We start from the raw sequence: 24,311 nt of genomic DNA on the forward strand, positions 1-24,311 counted from the left end.
CTCTCTCTCTCTCTCTCTCTCTCTCTCTCTCTCTCTCTCTCTCTCTCTCTCTCTCTCTCTCTCTCTCTCTCTCTCTCTCTCTCTCTCCCTCTCCCTCTCCCTCTCCCTCTCCCTCTCCCTCCTCTCGTCTATCCTCTCTTCTCTCTCCCCTCTCTCTCCCTCCTCCCCCCCCTCTCTCTATCTCTCTCTCAATCTCTGCAGGTTTCTTGACAAGATTTCAGAAATGGTTTGCTCTTATTGGTTCTTCCTAGGGCTGAGCGAGTGACTTGGCCAAGCTTGTGCCTAAAGCAGAACTAGAACTCCTGTGCCCCATGTATGTCTAGGCCGGTGCCTTATTCACTATATCGAATGCTATCCATGAAGAATACCATGATAGCAAATCTGGCAGAACAAATGAAGATGAACAAGATTCCATCAAATATAGAGAACAAGTAGTCCATTAAGTAGGGTAGGAAATAAAATCAAACATAATGGCTTCTTGAATCACCACAGTTGCTATTTTTTTTTATAATTGTTTCTCACTATCTTTAATACATGGTTCTTATTCTCACTTCTTGCACATTCTGCATTCATTCCTATCCTCAGCTGAAAGCTTGAAATGCTTTGTGATTTTTTTTTCTCCGCAACCAAGCCAAATCTGGCCCATTTCTCTTTCAGCCTCTGGGCTGCTGAGGTCCACCTATCTCAGACTTAGAGGATTTATTTAACTCTAATGACCCACTGCTCTGTCAGTCAGTTTATCCTCTGTGCTTGTTCCTCTGTGCCTTTAGTGAGTTCACATCTGGGATCTCTTTTATATGAATTGTATACAGTTATGGGTAAAAGGGAATTTAATGTGTGATGAAGGTCACGTTATACAATGTTACAGAGCAAGGAAGCATATGTTGTTTAGAGAAGAACTGATATTGAATAGGCTCCATTTATATTTGTTATCCTGCAATGAGTAGATTGTTAATGCATGTAAAATATATATTTTTAACAAGTAATATATAAAAAAGAGAGTCCCAACTATTTGTAAGCCAGTCTAGGTGTCACATGGATTCATTCTAATGATTGCAAGGAGAAGGAGCTGACATTATCACATGTCATCATTTAGCAGTTACCAATTGCCAGAGTCCACAACTACAACTAAATCCCGGCCTGGTCTTCCACTCCTCTGCATCACTGCACATTTGTGACCTCTTAAATATTCCTCAAAATGCCCCAATGTAGCATTGCTGCAGGTCTCTGTGGGAAATTGCTATTTTAAATGCTTTCGGTTCCAGGGAATGATTTAAATGGTGGCTTCAGGCTGCTCAGAACAGAATATAAAGCGACTGCTTTCCTCATGCTGCTGGTGCTTGATACATCCCCCAGAAGATTATCAACATAAGAAGAACTCCATTTAGAGGGAATTTTGCTGATGGCTTCTCAGGACTTGTCTGGGTTATATGGAAACAATATTTTCTTTTGCTCAGCCAACATCAGTAGATTAAATCAAATGAGAATTTATAGAATCCCTGAATTTGGGTGTCTGCAGAAAAGCAGGCAGAGTCTACATGAGACTTTCTGATTCCAAGTTCTCAATCCCTGCCAAATCACATTGGTCAGGGTCACACGTTAGCCTCCCCCCCAAAAAAGCGGTGGCATAGTGCCCTGTGTGTATCATCTCTTCTGATTAGAGGAAATATTCCTTCCTAACCACATATGTACAAAGAGGGAGCATGGGGGTGAGGGTGGGAAATAACATTTTGGAAGGTTTTTTTTTTTGTTAATAAATAATAATTTTCAACAGAGTAGAAAGAAAATAATTGTGGAAACCATACCTAAATATATTTATCTCCCTGCTGCTAAGACCTTTCTTATTGTTTCTGTCTCCGTGCAGATGATTTTTCTCTTGGCAGGTCCACTTGGTATAGTATTTTTGCATTCAAGAGATGTGAAAAAGGTTTTGTTATTCTAGAGTGGCTGTGGTGGGGAGACGAACGTTTCCCCAAACTTCTGTGTCTTCCCACACAGAAGTCAGGCCTTGGAGGTGGTGCAAAGTTGCATTGGAATGGCAGGGTGAAGGCAAGCAGGTGGCTACCCTGGCAACTTAATTAATGCTGTAGCAGTTTGGAGGAAGGGGGGTGCTGTTCTCTTGCTTTTCTTCACTGGCTGTGACAGCCTGTGTGGCTCAATTACAGGATAGAGCAAAGCATGAGAGATTGAGGGTGGGGGCGTCAGAGAATTGAACCTGCTGCTGTAAATGCCGATGGAAAGAGCTAGGAATGGTTCTCTCCAGTAGGAAAAATTAAAATAGGGGAATCAGTTAAGTCAAGATTTTGTGAAGAATTGGAAGTGGGGCAAGAGAAGTGCATTATATCTGAAACAGAAGCAGAGAATTGATTGTCAGAAGATGTATCTTCAACAATACATGCCAGTAATGGGTGAAGTTGAAAACATGAACAGATGAAGCTAGAGATAACCCATCTTTTTTTCCCCTTTTTCTGCCATCTCTTCTTTCCATTTTTCTGCCATCTCATTCTCTCTGACTTTTTCTCTTTCTCCTTTCCTCCCTCTTTCTTCTTCTTTGCCAGGGAATATTGTAAGAGGAACACATTGCTCTTGCTAAAGGTCCAAACTAATGGCTTACAAAAGATAGCTGAAATTGGCCCAAAGACCACAAGCAACTCTAAGAGTGGCAAGTTGCCCACTCCTGGCTTAGAATGGGAAGAGTAAAAGCAAGAATAAAGAATCAGAGCAAGAAAGGACAGAGAAAGGAATATTTTCTTTTTTATTTAGGAACAAAAGAGAAAAGCAAAAGGAAGAATATCTTGTATGGATAAATAAGAGACATGTGGATATGCAGGTGGATGCCAAGTCTGGGTCATTATTGGTCTCTTGGAACAAAAAGTACAAAGTAGTGTCTGAAAGAAGAAGAGAAAGAAAAGTAACAAAGGGCTTGAGGCACACTGTATTTGGAGTAATTCGGAAACTGCTTTTGAGGAGGGACAGGCTTCTGTATGAATTCTCCTAGCGTCAGTGTATATGTTTTTGTGCACATATGTGTTTTATGTGCTTATCCATCACATTATATTTCTTCTTGTTGCATATTGCAGAATGGGGGAATACAAATCAGCAGAAATTTATTTTTTATTATTATTTATTATTAAATTTATTGACTCCTCCTCCATCTTACCTCAGGGTAACTCAAGTTGGCTTACAATATTAAATAATATCTACACAGAATCTCCTCCCATACTATGTTGGAGAGGTCATTGGTCCTAGATTTAGTTATACATAGACTTGTTTAAGTCAAGGAGATTTACAAACTGTAAACAGATCCTTTGAACAAGTCCATTAATTTCAATAATTAGCTTTAAGTATAAATCTGGAAATAATCCCATTTGCTTTTAAATATAAAATCATCTAACCAAGCACTGGAAAATCACATAGTATGGAAAAACAGGGATTATCTTGTCCAATTGTTTCGTGTCCTTCCTTGCAACTTTATAACTTTCCTGATAGCATTAGGCAATGTTGGCAGCTGATGACAAAGTGCCATGGAGAAAATAGTGAGGTACTGTTAATTTCAGCTTTATATTTATGGGTAGGGGGCTGCCGGCAAAGACAGAAGAAATGTCTTAGCATTTATTCAGGTGACACAAGTCTTTCAGGGTCTGTTGCAATGGCAAAAAAAGAAACCAATGATGGATACTCAAGAGTTTTGGAGATGGACTCCTTCTTATCATTTGTATGCTAGTTTTTTATTATATGAAGCTAGAAACTGGTTTGCCAAAGGATGTATGTCTAGTCCTACTGAGGATTACAATCATATAGAAAAATACTATCAAGTGCTTAAGAGTATCTATAGATCAATTGTTATTTTTTTTATTAGATGTTCAAGATGGTAGTATCTTTTGCCACATCCAGTTATTCTTGACAAGAACCTTGAGATAGATTGGTCTCAGAGGCCCAAAGCTGTGTTCAATAGCTGTTTCATTGCTGAAAGTAGTTTTAAACCCAAGTCCTCATCATTCTCATCTAGCACCTTAAACATTTTACCATGTGCAAACAGCATCAAGGGCCTATTAGAATTGATTCATTTTCTGAGGTTTTGCAATACACTAGTCTCTAACTCTCTTGAAATGGACACTTAATATTAGAACCATCATTAAAAAGGCACAACAAAGAATGTTCTTCCTGAGTCAACTCAGGAAGTTCAAACTGCCCCACGAGCTATTGATACAGTTTTATAGAAGAATTACAGGTAATCCTTGAGTTACAACAGTTCACTTAGGAACTGTTCAAAGTTATGACATAACCTCTACAATACTTATGACACAGTCCTGAAGTTACGAATGTTGCAGCACCACAACAGTCATTCATCCTTATGAACGACAGCAGAGGCACTGTAACATTTTCCCTGCCTATTTCCTCCCACCCTCGCCGGATCTCCACAGGCACTGGGCCTGTGAATACTCACCTTGCAAAGATCTAGCAAGCCTTTGTTTTCTTAACCTGCTTACTGCTTCAGGCCTTTGGTGCATTCACAGAGAATGGAGGCTTAAAGTACCGCAAGATCATGCGATATCGGTAGCGTGAGATCTCACATGATCTCAGCGTACTTTGGGCCTCTGTTCTCTGCAAACAAAGGCCTGGACGAGATCTGTGGATTTCCTCAAGGCCTTTGCCACTGAGAACAGAGCCCCGGAGGGACTTCCATTCTTGGCAGCAAAGACTTTTTGCAAATATAGGGCCATAATCTCTCATCCCTGTAGGCCTCAGCAAATCTTTGCTCAAGGCGAGAGGCTGGAAAGCTCCCTTGATCATCGAGATCTCCATAAGATAAGTGACCTGGTCAGGCAGGATGGAGAGGGGAGGAGGAAGCATGAAGTATCTCAGTGGATCGGGGGAGGCCTTGGGTGGTCAAAGCACTATGCTCCCCTATGGCCTTCCCCACCCTGAGATACCTTGTGTATTCAATGACCCGCACATTCAATTAGTGGATGCGTAGGCAAAAGTAGGGAGTGATCACGTTCAAGTTATGTGATTTACTCCTATGAATCCTTGGGTTATGAATGTAATTGGCAAGCGCCATTACATTTGTTACTTGAGGATTAGCTGTACTGAATCTGTCATTTGTTCTTCTATATTTGTTCTTATCAGGAAGGTGCTGCAGGGCATTGCATGCCAAAACAACTAGACAAGGACAGTTTTTCCTTCATGCCACCACTCTGCTGAATACCTATAGTAATTCTCACAATTCTGCCTAAAGTTTACGTGTATTTATCCATTTAATATGGCTGTAGTATTATTATTTACCCTTATTATCTTTTTTACTCCCATCTTTTATTGGTATTATGATGATGATGATGGATTATCATTATTCATAATGCTTTGCATGTATATTGGGAGCTTCTGCACAAATTCCTTATGTATCTAATCACACTTGGCCAAATAACGTATTCGATTCGATTTGATTCGATTCAATTCAATTCGATCAAAGAGGTTGGACTCACGCAACATATTAAGGCACAAAATTGGTTTTTTTTTAAAAATCAAGCTTAGCATTCTAGGTAGTTGCAACTGCTAAGTCTTTGAGCAGATTAAACATGTATTTATGTATTTTGATGCTGCCCAAATGTGGGCTGTTCACAAAAAATGTTATAGAAATACAGGAAGGAATTTTAGTTTTGCCCTCCTTTAATGTAAGGCAAATATATACATGCATGTGTGTGTGTGTGTGTGTGTGTGTGTGTGTATTTATGTATATATATCAGGGTGGAAATAATCGATTTTTTAAAAAAAAAATAAAATTGGATTTTTTAATTTAAATCGGATTTTTTTGTTTTTTATCAAATTTATTTTAATAAAATGCTTTTGGATTAAAAATCTATCTAAATATAGTTTTCTATTTAAAATACATTAATAATTTAGTATATTCAGCATGAAATGGAGTTTAGTTATGTAGCATGAGGCTGTATATTCTGCAATATTTACATTTTTGGTAAACTCATTCAATGAATCCAAGCTCTGCAAGCTGAGATAACATGCACTGCATTGATGCATTCACACAATTTCACAGTAACCATGAGATAAATCATAAAACAAAGTTCAGAAATATTCCTTTATCCCATTGTTTTGCAAATCTATGTACACTACAAACTGTATGATTGTTTGAAGAGAAATGCATCTTACCAGGCTCTAAGTGTTTTAATTAAATAAAAGAATTTGAGTAGTTCTCCAATTGTGTGTGATTCACCTATTAACGTAAACTCAGTTCTGATATCATTGTTTTACTAACCTGACAGCTTATTATTCTAAATAGGAAACCTTCATTTTGTTTCCAAATAATAATATTAAAAATTCTAACTACCAGCAAGAATGAGTCCTTATATTTAAAGAGCACCTGTCATTTCAGATCCATCATGTAAGCGCCTGTTAGCGGGCATTCACTCACCTGCTGCCCGCTACATCTCTCACCTTGTGTCACTGCAGCATCACCAGCCGCCCCATTAAAGTGAATAGGACTGTCAGTGAGTCAACAGCGGGTCAGAGGAGGAGCCACTGTGGGACAGAGATGACAGTTGCTCTTTAAAAATTATGATTTAAATCGAATTGATTTAAATTAAACCTTTTTACTAGTGATTTAAATCAAATCTACCCTGATAGATATATGTGTGTGTGTGTGTGTGTGTGTATTGGGTGAGGCACCCAGTCTACCAAATATAAATCAGTCTGTTCAAAGTCAGTCAATAGACGTGAGCACCAGGGAATACAATAAATAATTTAATAATAATAATTTAGAAATAAAAGTTTTTAAGAATATTAAAAACCTTTAAAACACATAGAAATCAATAAAAGTGCCTAGCTTTCGTCGGCATCTACCGACATCTTCAGGGCTTAGAATGCTGGTCAATGGGAAAGTCCCTTTATAGCTTTAATTAGGGCGTGTGCATGACTCTTCGATCTCGTCACTGGGCCGGTTATACTAGAACGTACTCCAGGCACCGAGTTCTTACTAGAAGTTGTCCTTCCCACACAATCCGTATCAGTGTAAGTAATAGCACTGATACGGATTGTGTGGGAAGGACAACTTCTAGTAAGAACTCGGTGCCTGGAGTACATTCTAGTATAACCGGCCCAGTGACGAGATCGAAGAGTCGTGCACACGCCCTAATTAAACCTATAAAGGGACTTTCCCATTGATCAGCATTCTAAGCCCTGAAGATGTCGGTAGATGCAGACGAAAGCTAGGCACTTTTATTGATTTCTATGTGTTTTAAAGGTTTTTAATATTCTTAAGAACTTTTATTTCTAAATTATTATTATTAAATTATTTATTGTATTCCCTGGTGCTCACGTCTATTGACTGACTTTAAACATGGATATACCCGGGGATCACATTTTTAAAGTAATTTCAGATATATATATATATGTGTGTGTGTGTGTGTGTGTGTGTGATTACCAGTTAAAAGCAAGTGAAGTGGCAGAAGAGAGACAGAGTAGTTTTTCACCAACCTCTTGATGCATTTCTATTGAAGTGCTAGTTACCTTAACATTTTTGCAAATGCAAATTAAAGCAGCCATTTTGCTAGATGAATTTACAGTGCTTTGTTTGTTTATCACATAAAACTGATTGTCCCCATTTACATGTGTCAAAAAAAGGGATGGTCTTTTATAGTTTAGTAAATTACGTAATTTATTCCATCCCCTTTAATATTTCAGATTCACAAAGCAGTGTACTGGGGAAACAAAATATTAGAAAAAATATATTTAAAGGATGATCCTGGCATGAAAGTTAAACTTCACAGATAAATTCCTCCTGGCAACAAAATCTATTCTAGAAAATATTTGGCAAGACATTTTAAGCACTCTTTGTTTTAGCTGTCCTTAGAAAGTTTTACCTCATCTTATCCAAATTCATTGAAATAAATTTTGTTCCCATTGTTTGGTGTCTAAAATGAGAGACACTGAAATTTAACCCTATGGGTTAACAAGTTTATGTAATTTAGAAACACATTTTAGGACAGAAATGCCAGGAAGGAAATTAAATTCTTCAGTATTCAAGAGTATCAAATATTTTCATTCCTAGACATCCAATTATCTGGAATTCTCTCAGTTTTATCAGTTTTACAGTTAATGCATTAGTTTTTGAGTGACCACTTCACTTAATGATCAAATTGCTGGTCCTAGTTGTGGTCACTAAATGAAAACTATCTATACTCTTTGGAAAATGATGGAAACTGCATATTACTTGGAGATCTAATTATGATTCACAGCCTAGCAGATGGTTACATTGATTGATCCATGATTTCCACTTGCCCTTTTTTTCTGTTTCTCAGTTGTAATTTGGTTTTTAATGGGGCTTTTGGTTAAAGAGGATTATTATATTTTTACTAATTCTTGGATTTTGTTTATTGGTTGTTTTTTGTTATGTGAGACATCCAGAATCACAAATGTGAGATGGGCGGCTATACAAATTGATTGAATATATAAATAAACATTATCAGAAGCATTAATTTCCATGGCCAATGAGCCAGGTTTAATGAATTACACACTAATCATTTACTCAAAATCAGAACATTTTCACATCTGTATTATTCATTCATGTCTTTTAAATTCTATTTCCAGGTTTTCAGCACTTATTCCAATGAGGAATATGACCGTCGAAATGAAGATGTTGATCCTATGGCTGCCTCAGCAGAGTATGAACTTGAAAAAAGAGTGGAAAGGCTGGATCTTTTTCCTGTGGAACTGGAGAAAGGTAATAGGAAAATGTGTTTGGAAATGAATTTTCCTTTTCAGAACTTGCAAAAATGGGATGCTGTTTACAGGAATCAAGAAAGAACATAAGGTATTTTGATCAGATTTCTGCAGCACGAGCCCTTCTTTTGATTTTCCACACATATTTTAAGAATAGGTCACTATAAGCTAGTTGTCTCTGAGATGGGCCTTATTTTCAACTTGCTGCATATTTCGCTCATCATCTTTAACTGCTTCCCCCAATCATTTCCTTTTATCTTCTTGTCCTTCTCCTATCAGTTATTTTCCCCTTAGGAATGGCATAGGAAAAGCCACAAGAAAAAATAAGCTGCTATGGCAGATATAGGCTATTTTTGTTCACAGGGCTGTAAAGGCCCTCAGCCTAATTTTTAAAAACATGTTCAGCAAGAAATCAATTTAGATCTTTGATAAGACATATCTGTCTTTTCCTGCAGAAGAGAATAGCAAAAGAAAGAAAACACTGGGTTTAAAATACAATGTGGCTTGAATCATAATCATGCTAAACCCTAAACCTAAGTGAATAAAGTTCTCTTTCTGTGTTTATATAACATTTTATGCCCAGAAAAAATAGGCAGAAGTGTTGCATATCATGAAATCCTAGTCTATATACCATGCTAAGAGATGACTGACTTTCAACAACAAGATGAATCACAAACTATGCATTTTTATCTAGTCTCCATCTAAGTTTGACTATGGTTTCACCCAGTGCTTGGTTCCTTCTGACTCACCATGTGCCTTGCAACATTACCCCTGAACAGTCCTAGATAGAGACTGCTCCTCTTTGTACTAAGGATCATTATCAATTTAAGATTGGTTTTTTTTTCTCCATTAGTTTGGTCTTCTTTATATTTAATTGTAGTCCCATTTTTCACTATATTCCTTGACTTTTATAACTAGAATTTGCAATTCAATTGCATTTTCAGCTATCATAGTAGTGATAGCATACCACAGATTGGTGTTTTTTCCCTCCAGCTTTAAAACTTCACTGATCTTATTCCAGTCAGCTTCTCTTAATATAGGTCAGTGGTGGCGAACCTATGGCACGCGTGCCAGAGGCGGTACGCGGAGCCCTCTCTGTGGGCACATGCCATCGCGCCAGCACATGTCTCTAAAAGTTCGCCATCACTGGCCTAAGGCCAGCCAGCCTGGAGCCACCATTGGGGAGTCCACCATCCCATCCACCAGAGACCCCCTGGATCTCCCTCAACCCTGCCCGGTTCCCACAGGTGTCCCTCCCCATAAGCAACATCAAAGTGGCCATGCTTACCCCGGCCATGCTCACCCAATCTGCCATGACTACTGCAGCCACATCCATCCAGTGGCCATGCCCAACCAGTCTGCCAAACCCACTGTAGCTGCACCCGCCGAGTGGGCAACACCCACCCGGCACCCGGCGATACATAAGTTGGTTTTGGGTTGCAGTTTGGGCACTTGGTCTCTAAAAGGTTTGCCATCACTGATATAGGTTGACTGGATGCTTAGAGACTGTTCAGAATTGCAACAAATCCCCCCCCCTCCAAAAAGCTACTTACAACCCACTTTTGAAATTCTGATGTTCTCCCCATCCAGTCTTTTGAATGTATTTTGGGCATTTATAGCACTCCACAGCCACATGACTGATTTACGAGATCTTTTCCAGAAACCAGTATTTTATTGTGGTTTGTGGCAAAAACTGACACACAGTGAACAGTGATTCTTTTAACAACCATCCTGTTTGCTTTCTTTCACAATATTTTTTTTATTTTATTCAGAAAGTTAAAATACAAGTTCCAAAAAAGAAAAAAAGAAATTTTACAAAAAGAAAACAAAATTAGATACTTAAAAATGTGCAATGGAAAAGACAAAATATAAAAACACATATACATATATTATGCCCCCCTAGTTGAATAGTGATAAGTATTTTGCAGCAATAATAGTTTCCCCTCCTTGCAAAGCACTTCTACAATTTATATACTTCTACATATCTATTTGCAACCAATTTAACCTGTCATGTATCTACTATATATAAGAAAAGGTACTTAACAGGTAAACCAACAGCAAAGTTAAACTTCAAAGCCCTCTGTTAACAATCGATTATTATATTTAACTCATAGAAAGTCTACAGGGGCTTCTTACCTACCACAAATCATTGCAATTATTATCCCTGATCCATCTAGGTTGATTGTTGTTATCCTTGTTTGATTCTTAATAATAAAACTTTTCCTTAAAATTTTGTTTGGGGCCTTTCCCAACAATTGCATCTCATTTCCCCTTGGAGAATGGATTTGACAAGAGATGCTGTGTTTTTATTTACAGGGAGACTTTCTGAACAAGGGTACACCATGTTTGTTTTGCTCACATTTGTTTAACAACCACTGCAAAAAATGTTATAAAATTGGATCTGGTCACATGGTGACCTGCTTTATGATTATCATAACCTACCACCGTAATTGCCAGGCTCAGTTGCAGTTATAAACTGAGGACTACCTGTATTTTTCCAGCATATTGACTGAATAAATAAAGGAAGAGTCTATAGCGTTGTCTCATTTCTTTGCCAACCTGGAGCCGGTCTGTTTCACCATGTTCTATCCATACTGTGACTTTCTGACCTATACATTGGTTTTTCATGAGGACAGTGAAATTTTCTGGGAATCCTGTTTTCTGAGCATATTCCACAGCTTAATATGGTTGGCACAATCAACGGCCTTTCTATAATCAATGAAGTACATACTGACTTCTTTTTGATATTCTTTAGCTTTCTCAATTATACAGCATACATCAGCAATAATATTGCATGTTCCTCTTCCTTCTCTAAAGCCAGTTTGAACATCTGGCATCTCTTTTTCTTCACATAGAGCTCTAATTTGTGTTGGATACTCTAAGCATTAGTTTGCTAGCTTGTGAAATTAAGAATATTATATAATAGTGTGCACACTCTTTTAAGTCCCCTTTTTCATATTGTAATATAGATTTACCACTTCCAATTTCATAGCTACTATGTCATTCTCCAATTTTCCAAGATACTTTAGTTGGGACCTTTACTGATTCCTTTTCTGTTGCCTGCCATCTTTCTGTAGATATTTTTTCAATTCCTGTAGCCTTATGACTTAGTAATGATTGAAGTGCTGCTCCCACTTCATCTTCTAGTACTAGAGTTTCTTGTAAGTGGGGAATAACTACTAAGCTATATTGGGTGTTATGAGGCCCAAACCAAAAATGACATAGCAAAATCCAATCTAGTCCAATCCTTTATTTGCTTATACTTAATTGACAGAATCTTGCTGAACTAAAGCTGTAACTTTTTAACCTACTAGATGTATTCTGAGATATTCTAGAATGTGGCTAACCTAAACCTCTTGCCCTCTCCCCCATCCATTTTGGGACTGCACAGTGTCTTAATCTTGACCTTTCTTTGATGAGATTTACTGCCTTCTCCCTGAAAAAGCTCTGTATTGTCTAAACTTCTGTCCACTAATTTTCCTGATGCACATTCCCTCACAGATATTGGCATCTTGACTGTACAGTATTTCAGTAAATACCTCCTATCTTTGATCTCCTTTGTTATTGTCGATTGGCGTTCTTTAAAGTACCACATTGAGACTGGAATCTCCTTCTAGGTTTAGACATCTTTAGAAACACCTTCCTTATTTTTCCATGTTTCTTTTCATCTTTAGTGTCTTTACAGATGTTGTTGTAATACTGCTTCTTGTCTCTTCTGACAGCTCCCTGAAACTCTTTGTAAAGCTTCTTCCTGAGATTTTTATCTTTCTTGGTTTAGTTTCTCTTCTCCTCTTGCTAATTTGTTCTGGCATCTAGTTTGCTTTCTTCTGTTTCTCCATCTTTGGCAGTCCCTTTTCAAATTTATTCTTCTTTCAGTTCATTTCCCAATTCTTTGGTTCTCTAATGAAGTTCAGAACTTAAAATAAATTCCTATTGTTTTCCTTGAAAATGATTCGTGTAGTTTTACCACATATTGTGGAAACTGGTTGGCTTTCTTCTTTCTTACGTATGTGTTTTTTTGGTCAATTCCACAGCCAGCTCCTGTTCATGTCTTTAATGCTATAAGTGAGCTTGTTCACCTTCTTTTAGTAATAATATAGTCAATTTGTCTTCTGTATTCTCCATCTGGAGAGATCGTATACAGAGGAATTGTTTTGATTGTTTTGAAGACAGTATTAGCTACGAAGAAGTAATTGGAATATCTGAAATTGATAAGTCAGTTTCATGCTTTTCAATTTCTTAAGCCATATAGCCCAACTAATAATCCAACTATACCCTTTTCTTTAATATTTCCAACTTTGGCATTCCACCTCTTGATTTGATAGTCTGTCAATTTCAAATTGAACTTGATCATAAAATTCATTGGCCACCTCTTATTCTGCATAAACATTTGGAACATAAAGTTGAAGGGTCATCATATTAAAGGGCTGTCCATAAATTCTGATTGATAATATATGGCCATTGATTGAATTGCAGCCAAGTATTGTTCTTGCTATACTTTTCCTAACTATAAAAACAATGTCACTTTGATTTTAATGTCCTGAATAATAAAATGTCCAGTCCTAGACTCTATTAATTGATACCTAAAGTATCAATTTTATTTCATCTTTCATTGTAATGGAATGTGTGGATAACCTTGGGGAATGAAGGAAAGAGATTCTGCCTAGGAAACAATTAGAAAAGAGAGGCAGGATTCCCCAGGGACTTAATGGTCAGAGAAAAAAATTTAGGAAGGACCCACCCTAATAGACCAAACAGTTAAAAATGGTGGCAGGAAATTTCTACTTTCAAGCTTGCAAGTAGACATGATTCTGTTGATAAAAACTTACAATAAAGTAGATGTTGTTAATGTAGACTTACAATAAAGTAGAATTAGCTCATCTAGTTATGTTTCCTGCCTGGTTTACCTGGGAGGGCTGATATTCACTGAGTTGAGCTTTCCAATATTCATGCTTCATACGTTCCATGTCTACAAAGTAATTCTGACTGCAGCTTCTGATTTTCTTTTCCTGCATGGTAACATTAGGAACTCAATGTCCCAAAGGCTTTAATCTAGCCACATTATAAAGGCCATTAGTATTCTGAAAGTTCCTTGGCCATTCCTAAGTAGTGTGTTGAATGTCATCTGACCTGAGTGCACATCATATGGCATTATATTATTTTATATTTTATATTCATGTGGTTTTCTTGATAAAAATATAGGGATGGTTTACAATTGCCATAGTATGACTTGATACCTTTACCATTGCACTGAAATGATCATCTGTCTCTAGCTTCTTCCTATATAACTGCTTGTCTGATATAGGTGTCTGCTTTTTTTAGCTGGGCACGTGTAGTGACCTTCATCCTTGGGTGATGCTGTTGGAAATATATATTCTAAATTCTGTTTATGGATTCTATGGTGAAAATGGACAAAAATGATCTGATGATTTCTCCATTTGTTGATTAAGAAGGGATAAATATAGGAAGAAGGGAACTATAATGTAATTTCAAAGGGGAGAAATGATAAAGTAATAAGGAAAATTAGAAGAAGCATTCTTTTTTCTTTTTCTTTATCTGTACTATTTTCTTTATCTGCACTTTTTCATTTTCTACTCTCTTTATATACACTTTATTATTTATCTTTTAATTGTTTAAAAACTATTTTCCCCTTTTCTCTTCCACCCTTTCCCTTCCCATGATAATGAGCCAGCCCAGCAGTAATGGCAGGGGGAGGGATTGAACCATAAGCAAAAGAAATGATCTGATATTGCACAAGACACTAAGTCCATTCTCTCCCCCCCCCAAATCAATCAATCAATTAGAGTTACAATAAAACTTAGCATGTTGTACGTACATATATAGCTGCTAGATTTTTAACTGACCTGATTAAACATGTTGAATGATCACAGTCAATTTCTCTTTAAAGAGCCAGGAAGAATTTCCCTCTAACTGATGCGGAAATTTGTAGTAGCAGGTTTCATTGGATTTATTATCAGATTCTGGTAACCTTCAGACTTGACAGCTCATATTTTAATTCAAATCACCTCTTCCTTGTCTTATGCAGATTCTGAGGGTCTTGGGATCAGTATTATTGGAATGGGGGCTGGAGCTGATATGGGTCTAGAAAAGCTTGGCATATTTGTCAAGACTGTGACAGAAGGAGGAGCAGCTCATCGAGATGGCAGGTCAGTAGGACTGATATTACATTGGGAATGAAGCTTATCTTGGAACAAGAATATACCAGAACAAGAACTCTTACTTTATTGATCATAATCGATCTCTGTTTGCTGTAGAAGAGATGGTTAAAATCGTAGATTTCTTCCTTGTTTTCTGTAAAAAAATTGACAAATCTTTTCCTTCCTAAAAGCTCAGGATCATAAGATGTCGCAACATAAGATTAAAAACTCACCTCCCATATATTATATTTGTATCATCATTGTCGATGTAGCATTCTGTTAACATAATACCAGAGTGAAATAATTTTGCTGAAAAATTCAAAGTTTTCTCTTTGACAGGTAGTGAAAAATTGTACTAACCCTGATTAAGGAACATTAGGCTCTCTTTTTCCAACCAGGATTTATTTTGACTGTTTTCCCTCAAAAGCTGAAAGGGGGAACACATAAAAATAAGCTCCCCTTTTACTATATCTATGTGAGTCTACTTTTTTATTCTTCTATTCTGCAGGCAAACCTTTCAGGTGCTGGGCATATTCTTATAATGTGAATGTAAGCACTAAGAATTTTACAGAGTGATTTATTCAGAAATAGGGTTTATTATGTTTGACAGGAGTTAGGCTTTAATCCTCCACTCATTTGCATAGGAACAGTCAATAAGATTTATGTCTGAGTAAGCACATAGAATTCTGTTCTATGTTTTAATAAATTGCCAAGTTTAAGACTGTTACCTTAGTTTATGTGTAATATTTCCTAATGAAATACAAAGAAGCTAGCATAAAAAGCAATAATTGCTTCTAGAATTAGAAAAGGCTTTTAGTCAGTTTCTTCTATTTTTACAGGTAGTCCTCAACTTACAACCACAATTGAGCCCAAACTTTCTGATGTTAAGTTGTTTTGCTCCATTTTATTACCTTTCTTAGTTATTAAGTTGTTAAATTGAATCATTGCAGTTGTTAATTTAATAACACAGTTGTTAAATGAATCTGGCTTTCCCATTGACTTTGTGTGTCAGAAGGTTGCAAAATAGGATCACATGAGCCAAGGACACACCATAATTAGCATAAATATGAGCCAGTTGCCAAGAGTCTGAATTTTGATCACGTGACCATGGGGATGCTACAATGGTCAGAAGTGTGAAAAATGGTCATAAGTCATTTTTTTTCAATGCCAATGTAACTTCGAAAGGTCATTAAACGAACTGTTGTAAGTCGAGGCCTATGTGTATATGCACATTACAGCAGTAGGAGAAGTAGCTCAAAATGATGACATGGTTTGTTTTATATTGGCCTTTTTGACATTTCATTCCAGTTCTTCTCTAAAAATAAATTTATTAATTAAGCATAGGATTGATTTTCTTTTAATAAATATCAGTGATAGCTGTTTCTCTCCATATATGCACATGCAAATACAGTGCATTCAGAGAGTATTCAGACCTCTTCACTTTTGTCAATTTTGTTATGCTGCAGCCTGATTCTATAGTTGTTGGAATTCATTTTTTCCTCATTAATCAACACTCAGTAACCCATAATGACAAACTGAAAATAGAATTTTAGAAATGTCTGTATATTTATTAAAAAGAAAAAACTGAAATATAACATAGCATAAGTATTCAGATCCTTTGCAACAACATTTGAAATTTATCTCAGCTGCCTCCCAGTTCTCCTGATCATTGCTGACATGTTTCTACATCTTGATTAGAGTCTACCTGTGGTAAATTAAATTAATTGGACATGATTTGGAAAGGCACACACCTTTATATAGGCATCCTCACAGGGACAACTCTGTAAATGTCTTAAAGTAGCCCAGCCAGAAACCTGATTTGAAAATGGCTGTCCACTGATGGTCGCCATCCAACCTGACTGAGCTTGAGAGGAATTGCAAGGAAAAATGACAGAAAATCCACCAATCCAAGTATGCAAGCTTGTCACGTCATACCCAAAAAGACTTAAGGCTGTAGCTGTTGCCAAAGGTGCTTCAACAAAGTAATGAGTGAAGCATTACTTATGCCAATATCATATTTCAGTTTTTTTCTTTTTAATAAATTTACAGACATTTCTACAATTCTATTTTCACTGTCATTGTGGGGTACTGAGTGTAGATTAATGAGAAAAAAATGAATTTCAACAACTGTAGAATCAGGTTGCAACATAACAAAGCTGACAAAAGAGAAGGGGGAGTCAGAGACTTCCGGTTTGATATCGTGACCTGATGGATCCAGGAAAACGGGGCTCCGTCTTCCGTGTTTGATTTCATCCCACTGGGGACCCTAAAAAGGGTTGAAAGTCACCCCGGAGAGGCGATGAAAGAGGAGGGGCTCCTTGTTGATCACAGGAGGGTGGCGGCTCTTCCGTTCGATCTGAGGAAGCCCTCCAAACCAGCAGGAGAAAGACTGGCTACATTCATGTGGCCAGTCAGAAGCTGCTGACACCAAAGAAAATAAACATTAACAAGCAACTTTCAAGCAATGTGGATGGAACTGGGTGAGACCCTATCTTCTCTTTACGACTTTAAGATTTTTTCTTGGAAAAAAACCTCCCAAAGCAAAGAATCCTACCCGAGGAGAGAGGGAAGGGGAATTTCCACCCCATTCCCTTAGGAAAAGAAAAAAGAGAATGAATTGCTTGGGGGAAAAACAGAGAAAATTACAAGATTAATTTGGAATCAATACATATATATAGCTTTGAAATTTGGGGACTAAAAGTGCTTTTGAGATTTTTTTGTTTGAAAAGCTTGTAATATTAGTTTGGACTTAAAAAGCTGGAAGATGGCATCAACGACATCTAGTGGCAAACCATGGCACTACAATTTATTATGTTTAAGGGAAACTTGGCTTGAAGCCCAGACCCAGATAAGACTTGTCATTGGAAACTTTCACTTTTCTAGACTGCAGCTGGGAAAAGGGGGGAAAAAACTTGGGCTGCTTATCTGTGTGGCAGATACGATAAACTATTTTGAAACTGGCCTGCCTGGACCACGAATGTAAATACGAACTGACTTTTAGAGCTGTGTCGTGGAGCTATTTACCTGTAGAAGAAACATGCATTATGGATTGAGATGATGGAATACTTTGGATTATAAACCTTTGACTGGTAAACAACTTTTAATTGCTTTTTTCTCTCTGGATAAAAAAGACATGTTTTTCATTGGACAGAAAAAATTGAATTTTGCTTCTATTTGCTTAGGGGAGGCTTAAGGATGGACTGGTATGCTGGCTGGATAACTTGGAGCTCAAATGATAATTGACTCAAACTTTTTAAATCCCTAAATAGATTGGACTATAGAGACCACATATAAAAACAAAATGGATCTTCCATACTCAGCTTTAAATGTTAAAAAATCATCTCTAACACTTATCTCCAAAGTCCCCAGCTTGACATATCAACAAGAAAATGTTGACAAAGCTCAGAAGGAAATTCTTTCTGTGTTAAAATTAATACAAGAGACAATTGCCTTAGCTCATGAAGAGACTAAAAATAACACAAAGGAGATAAAAGAACAATTTTCTAATCTAATTCCACAAATTCAGAAAATGACTATAAAGAAAGAACTAGTAACCCAGAAAATTGAAGGAAAATTAGAGGAAGCGGATCCAAAGATGGAGGACCTAAAAGAAGGAATTAACAAACAGACTCAGATAAACAAAGAATTGGAAGACGTAGCGATAATACTGGAAACGGAAAAGACATCTTACCTGTCAAGATCTCAGAACACTCTTGAGGATAAGGAAGAAGAGCCGATTGAATGGAAGATAAAGCTGTTAGGAGAATTGTGGGAAATTGGAAAAGGAGGGAGCAGTTTAATGAATATCAGTGGGCTCGATCTTCCAAAAATACTTTAACCAAATTGTTTTACTTATTCTAAACAATATACATAAAAATAGAGGAAGAACTACTTGATGATTCAAAGACATTGACCTGGAAAGTTAGTTGGCAAAGGAAGAAAGCTAGAGTAAGATTGAAGAAAATAGGGGTCCTGACCCATTAGATGGGATATCATACTATTAAAGAGATGTTTGAGTATGGCTAAGAGTATAGATAATTGTTAGAAATAGAAGTGTTATTAGAAATAGAAAGATAGGATTTATAACTAGAATTTTCATTTTTGTATGAGTAGGGAAATATAAAAATGTTAAGAGGGTTTGAACAAGGGAAGCCTTTGGTTGCCCAAATATAATTTATTATGAGAAAAGTATAAGCGATAGAGATACTTTGAATACTGATGGGAAATCAAAATAAAAAAAAACGGGAAAAACAAGATATTGATTGAACAAATGGATATTAAGTGCAAATGCAATCGAGATATGTTTTGGTTAGAAAAGATATTTTAAACTGACACTACTGGTATTATATATAATATTAGAAAAATGTAACAAAGATGCTGATATTCAATTGTATATGTATTAACAGCAATAAGAATCGTATTTGCCTAGTATAGAAAATGTATAACATCGGAAGAAGAAAGGAAGCACTGGATGGTGTAGTATTGTATCTAGATTAAGAAAGTTAATATGTACCACTGAATTACTGATAGACCCAGACTCACATTGCTTATTAAGTACTTATGATTGTAAAACTAGAAAATTAATAAAATATTTATTTTAAAAAAGTGAAGGGGGTCTGAATACTTTCTGAATGCACTGTATTACTGCAGAACATGAAACATTAGGATTGTGGTTCAAATCTGGAAAAGCTGCACCCCTCTGTACTTCATTAGAAGAGCTGAAGCATTAAAGAGCTGAAGCAAATAGCCCAATAAAATGTAATAAGAGGTTATATTTGCCACTTAGAACAGCAGGCAGGTTCCAACATCAAAGCAATTTAGTTTAAGTTGACCATATTTCACATATCAAATCAAAAGATGTTTCTCATCTCTCTCTCCACACATTGGTAGGAAAATCAAGGGAAATTTAGTTATTTTTAAATGTGGTTCTCATTTACCAAGGACAAAAGCACATAATAGTAACTAATAAACTGAATGTGATCAATGCGGATCATATAGGGAAGCCCTTAGAATTTTATTTAGAAACCCAGATTGCATAGAAATACCTTCAAATGTAGCCCTCCAAAGCTATCTAGCTCATTTATTATTTGTTATATTTTATAGGAGTATCTAAGCATCTGTGTTCCCATTCTCATAACAGATCATGAACATGTCAAAAACAAATTATAAATGGAAACATTAAATAGAAACAGTGTTATGCAACAAAATGCAGCCTTTGTTCCTAAAGAATTGTTAGGAAGGCTAGCTACATCTTATATTGCAGCTGTAGTTTCAACAGCTCATTTTCCACTTCAAACTGTCCTTGGAGAATACAGTTTGCATTAGAAAAAAAATATGCTTTAACCCTTCACCTGGCAGTTGATTTGCTCTTGAAAATCTTGTCCAAATGCTTCCTATTTACAATATTTTAGTCCCAATCACATTGTAAACAATTTGGAATCCTATGGAAAGAACAATTGAGAAGGGAATATTCAGCAAAAAAGTAGAAGGCAGAAGAAGGATTAAACACTTCTTTGTGGGAATTTAAATTTCTAATTTTGCTAATTCTCTAAAGGTTAAAAGAGTGTTTTTTTATTATTCTGCAGTACTTAATTTGCTAAGGTTTAGCTGTCAGTGCTATAAATCAGGTGGGGAACCTATGATGTTCTAGGTGTAAAGGAATTCCCACCAGTCAATAGTGAGAGATTGAAATTTAAATTCAATATTTTGAGGACCACCAGTCATTCATTCCTACTATCTATTTTTGTATTATGAAATTTAACTGGTCTTGCCATGCTTATTACACTAATTATTGACTCAGGTTGACTCAGCCTTCCATCCTTCTGAGGTCAATAAAATGAGGACCCAGATTATTGTGGGCAATAAGCTGACTTTGTAAAACTGCTTAGAGAGGGCTGTAAAAAGCACTGTGAAGCAGTATATAAGTCTAAGTGGTATTGCTATTGAATTTGTATCCACTGCTGTACTCATTTTATTTAATTGCTATATTTTAAGCTCATAATAGAAGATTATAGACTTCATTCATCCAAAATAATCTGATGTAACATTATTATCTGATGGCAATTGTAAATAGAAACTAAAATGCTTAAGGAAGAAAGGAAAATACCAGTATTAACTTCAGGTATATATAACTGAGTGGTAAATTATTTGAATTCAAATAAAAGAGAATATTTGTAGTATAAGTTTGAACTATAGCGTTCTTTGAATTCTCTGAGCTGGTTTGTTTTTTCATTCCCCAACTAGGGAATATCAAGAGCATAAGGCATGTGTGAGCCCCCCTACAAGGGATGAAAAAAGCAGGGTGATGATCCCAGCAGCAGCACAAATGAAACCTCACCTCTTTTCTGTGTGTCTGTGATGTGATATCCATGTATAAAAGGAGTTGGATTTAATTGATATCTATGTATAAAAGGAGTTGGATTTAATTATGCTGCTTGGCTGCCATCCTCAGGTTTTTTAACACAGACATGAACTCTGCACATGTGGTGGGTTGGGCTGGACAGCATGGAACATAAGTTTTTCAGAATATAGGGCATTTTCCAGAACAATCACTACAGACTATCTGAAATTAAAATAGTTAATTTTAGTTAATAGTTAAGGAGAGGAATTATCAAAGAAATCATCTACTTGCTAGCTCTTCATTCCACTGCAGTCATCAGCTCTGCTTTTTGTGGAGGCATCATCAATCCATTTTTCCCCCAAAAGTCATGAACTTACATATCTCATAAAGAATGCCAATTAAATGCAAGATTCTTGTACAAACATTAAAGCTTCAATGTTTGCAAGACTGTGATAAGCACCTGAGCTTCAGTATTTGCAGGTTTGTGAGAAGAAGTTTTATTTTTTAAACAAAATGCTCATCAGCTAAATACTGATGGACAACAAATATATATTTAAGTTTCCATGTTCTCTGTTTACTGTAGGAGAAAAACTGATAGTAAAAATACTACAAAATATAGCAGACAAAAATGGGTTAAATAATGAAAATATATGAAATAATAGTAGAAATAATAAAAGTAATTGTACAGTACAAATAAGAAAAAGGATAGTTAAACCTAATATAGTAGTCCAGCACCATTCCTGTGTTTTCCTTTTCACAGAATGTAATGTGGGGAAGAATTAAAATATTATGTCACTACCATCAAAGTTACGGCGGAATAAAGAAATAACTGTTAGTTTTTTATGTAGTGTTTCAAAGTATGATAAAAAATTATCAGTAATCTTTTTCTTTCTATGAGTCTTTTAAAGGAAGGTCAAGTTGATCATTGTATAAACATTTTCCGTGATAAAAAAGTCATCTAGTTCTCTTTTGTGTGTCCTGTAGTTGCAACTGTTGCTATATATTAATCTAATTGAGGTTGACTTTGGGAGGCAATGATTCAGGTGGTCTAGAGCTGACCTTTAAGGATTGTTTTGGATTGTTTGAGGTGCCTCAGTTTTATGAGTATTATACCATTATTCTTCGTGTACTTCATTTACCCAGGGTGAAGCACTGTGAAGGGGTAGAATATAAGCTGGATTCAATATATTTTAAAGTTCCTATTAGTCTCCTAAGCAATTGACCTCTGAATTTGGCAGACCATTAATTTAAATAAAGAAGGAACTGCTATCTCTTTGCTGAACTGGAATGCTTCATTGTTGCCTGTATATTTTCATGCAACTGAACTATTCAGAAAGGAAGATAGGATGGGAGAGAAAAGCAGCTCTGCTACTAAATGCCAGCAGGGCTCCTGCATGCTGTCATGGCAACCAACATGGCTCCTTGCCCAGTACCAGAACACCAGCAAAATATAAACAGAGGCCTTCATGGGTGAAAGCTCAGTAGAATCTCAGAAAGTGCTCTGCACGTTGCACCCACCGAGGATCCTTTGTGCATTTCCTTCTCTACCTGATGTTCTTTTTAATTTTATAAAAAGGCTATAAGTTTTCTTCAAAATTGCCTGATCTCAGAGTGACACAAATAAAAATAACATTGTACTTCGTTTCACTGTCAAAAACTTGTGTAGAAATATGTGCATACTTTAGTGGATGAAATTTGGATGGAAGAATCCAAAATTCATGTCCCCAATTATCCATAAAGCTTATTGTGTAGCCCTGAGGAAATAAGAAAGCTAATTTGCAATCTAAACCAGATGAAGCTAAAGATAATATTCAACCCTTTAAATATAGGTAATCCCAACATAACGACTGATCACTTAGTGACTGTTCAAAGTTACGATGAACTTGAAAAAAGGTACGATCCATCCCTGAAGTTAGAACTGCCACATACCACTATCCCAGCGATAGGCAACCTTGGCTCTTTTATGACTCGTGGACTTCAACTCCCAGAATTCCTGAGCCAGCATAGCATAGCTGGCTTAGGAATTCTGGAAGTTGAAGTCCACGAGTCATAAAAGAGCCAAGGTTGCCTACCCCTGCACTATCCCACACAATCTCGATGATCATGTGATTACATTTTGGGCATTTGGCAATTGGTTCATATTTATGACTATGGTTGCAGCATCTCATGGTCACATGATCACAATTTGCTACATTTTTTTTGCCATTTTCTAGCCAAAAAAAAAAGCCCATTTGGGAGAATGGATCCACTTAGCTATGTGATTTATTTAATGACTGTGATGGTTCACTGTATGACCATCATAAATATTTCTAACTTTCTTTTTTTCCTTTCTTAGGATCCAGGTGAATGACCTTATCGTTGAGGTGGATGGTACCAGTTTGGTGGGCGTGACTCAAAGCTTTGCAGCCTCTGTGTTGAGGAATACCAAGGGTAGAGTCCGGTAGGGGAACAATGTGCAGCCTAGTTTTCTGGTGGGACCAGAATATATAACTAGTTTATCTGTGTAAAAATACAGAAAAGGAAAAGTATGATCTCACTGAGAGTTGCACTGCAGCATAGGAAAAAGTTCTATAAGCAGTTATTTTTGTTTCCTGTGAAACCATTGTAGGAGTAAGAGGGCCACTGATAGGTTTTCCTGCCAGCCGTAGTTTTGCTTCTTTGGTTTATATGTCAAGCAGATAGATAATATTGACTTAGCAAATTTATTACATCATGGGGCAGCCAAGAGGCTGTAGTCTTAATGGTTTTAAACAATACATTTGGTTTTCATTTGCTATCAATAGAACCTTTATTTGCAAATCAAGAACAATGGAAACAAAAAGGAATTCACATGAAAAACAGCATGAATCAGATGAGGATAAAGATTCCCTTTATTGCAGTATTTTTACTGATCAGACAAAAGAGATAAAAGAAGTTGGATGATTATATGTGTTTGTGGCAGAGTTTATATCTTTCATTCTGACAGGACATAAAGATTTTTAGCTACTTTCTATCAGACACAAATTCAACTATTGGATGTGCAGTGGTAGAAGCTCACTTACTGAATTAACCTTTTTTTAAGACACAAGCATTTTTATTGCAGT

The 24,311-nt window shown here is 36.4% G+C and overlaps 1 protein-coding gene across 1 annotated transcript in view; it reads left to right on the forward strand.

The window, feature by feature from the left end:
- Nucleotides 1–24,311, forward strand: part of PPP1R9B (protein phosphatase 1 regulatory subunit 9B) — an 82,224-nt gene that overhangs the window by 40,470 nt on the left and 17,443 nt on the right. Inside the window, exons 4-6 of the mRNA XM_029283049.1 lie at nucleotides 8,599–8,731; nucleotides 14,777–14,897; nucleotides 23,564–23,668. Of these exons, the coding sequence (XP_029138882.1) occupies nucleotides 8,599–8,731; nucleotides 14,777–14,897; nucleotides 23,564–23,668 (359 nt within the window). The remainder of the gene's footprint in view (nucleotides 1–8,598; nucleotides 8,732–14,776; nucleotides 14,898–23,563; nucleotides 23,669–24,311) is intronic.

Source organism: Protobothrops mucrosquamatus, unplaced genomic scaffold, assembly GCF_001527695.2.
Source record: "Protobothrops mucrosquamatus isolate PMUCROS unplaced genomic scaffold, P.Mucros_1.0 scaffold10, whole genome shotgun sequence".
Taxonomy (NCBI): Eukaryota; Metazoa; Chordata; class Lepidosauria; order Squamata; family Viperidae; genus Protobothrops; species Protobothrops mucrosquamatus.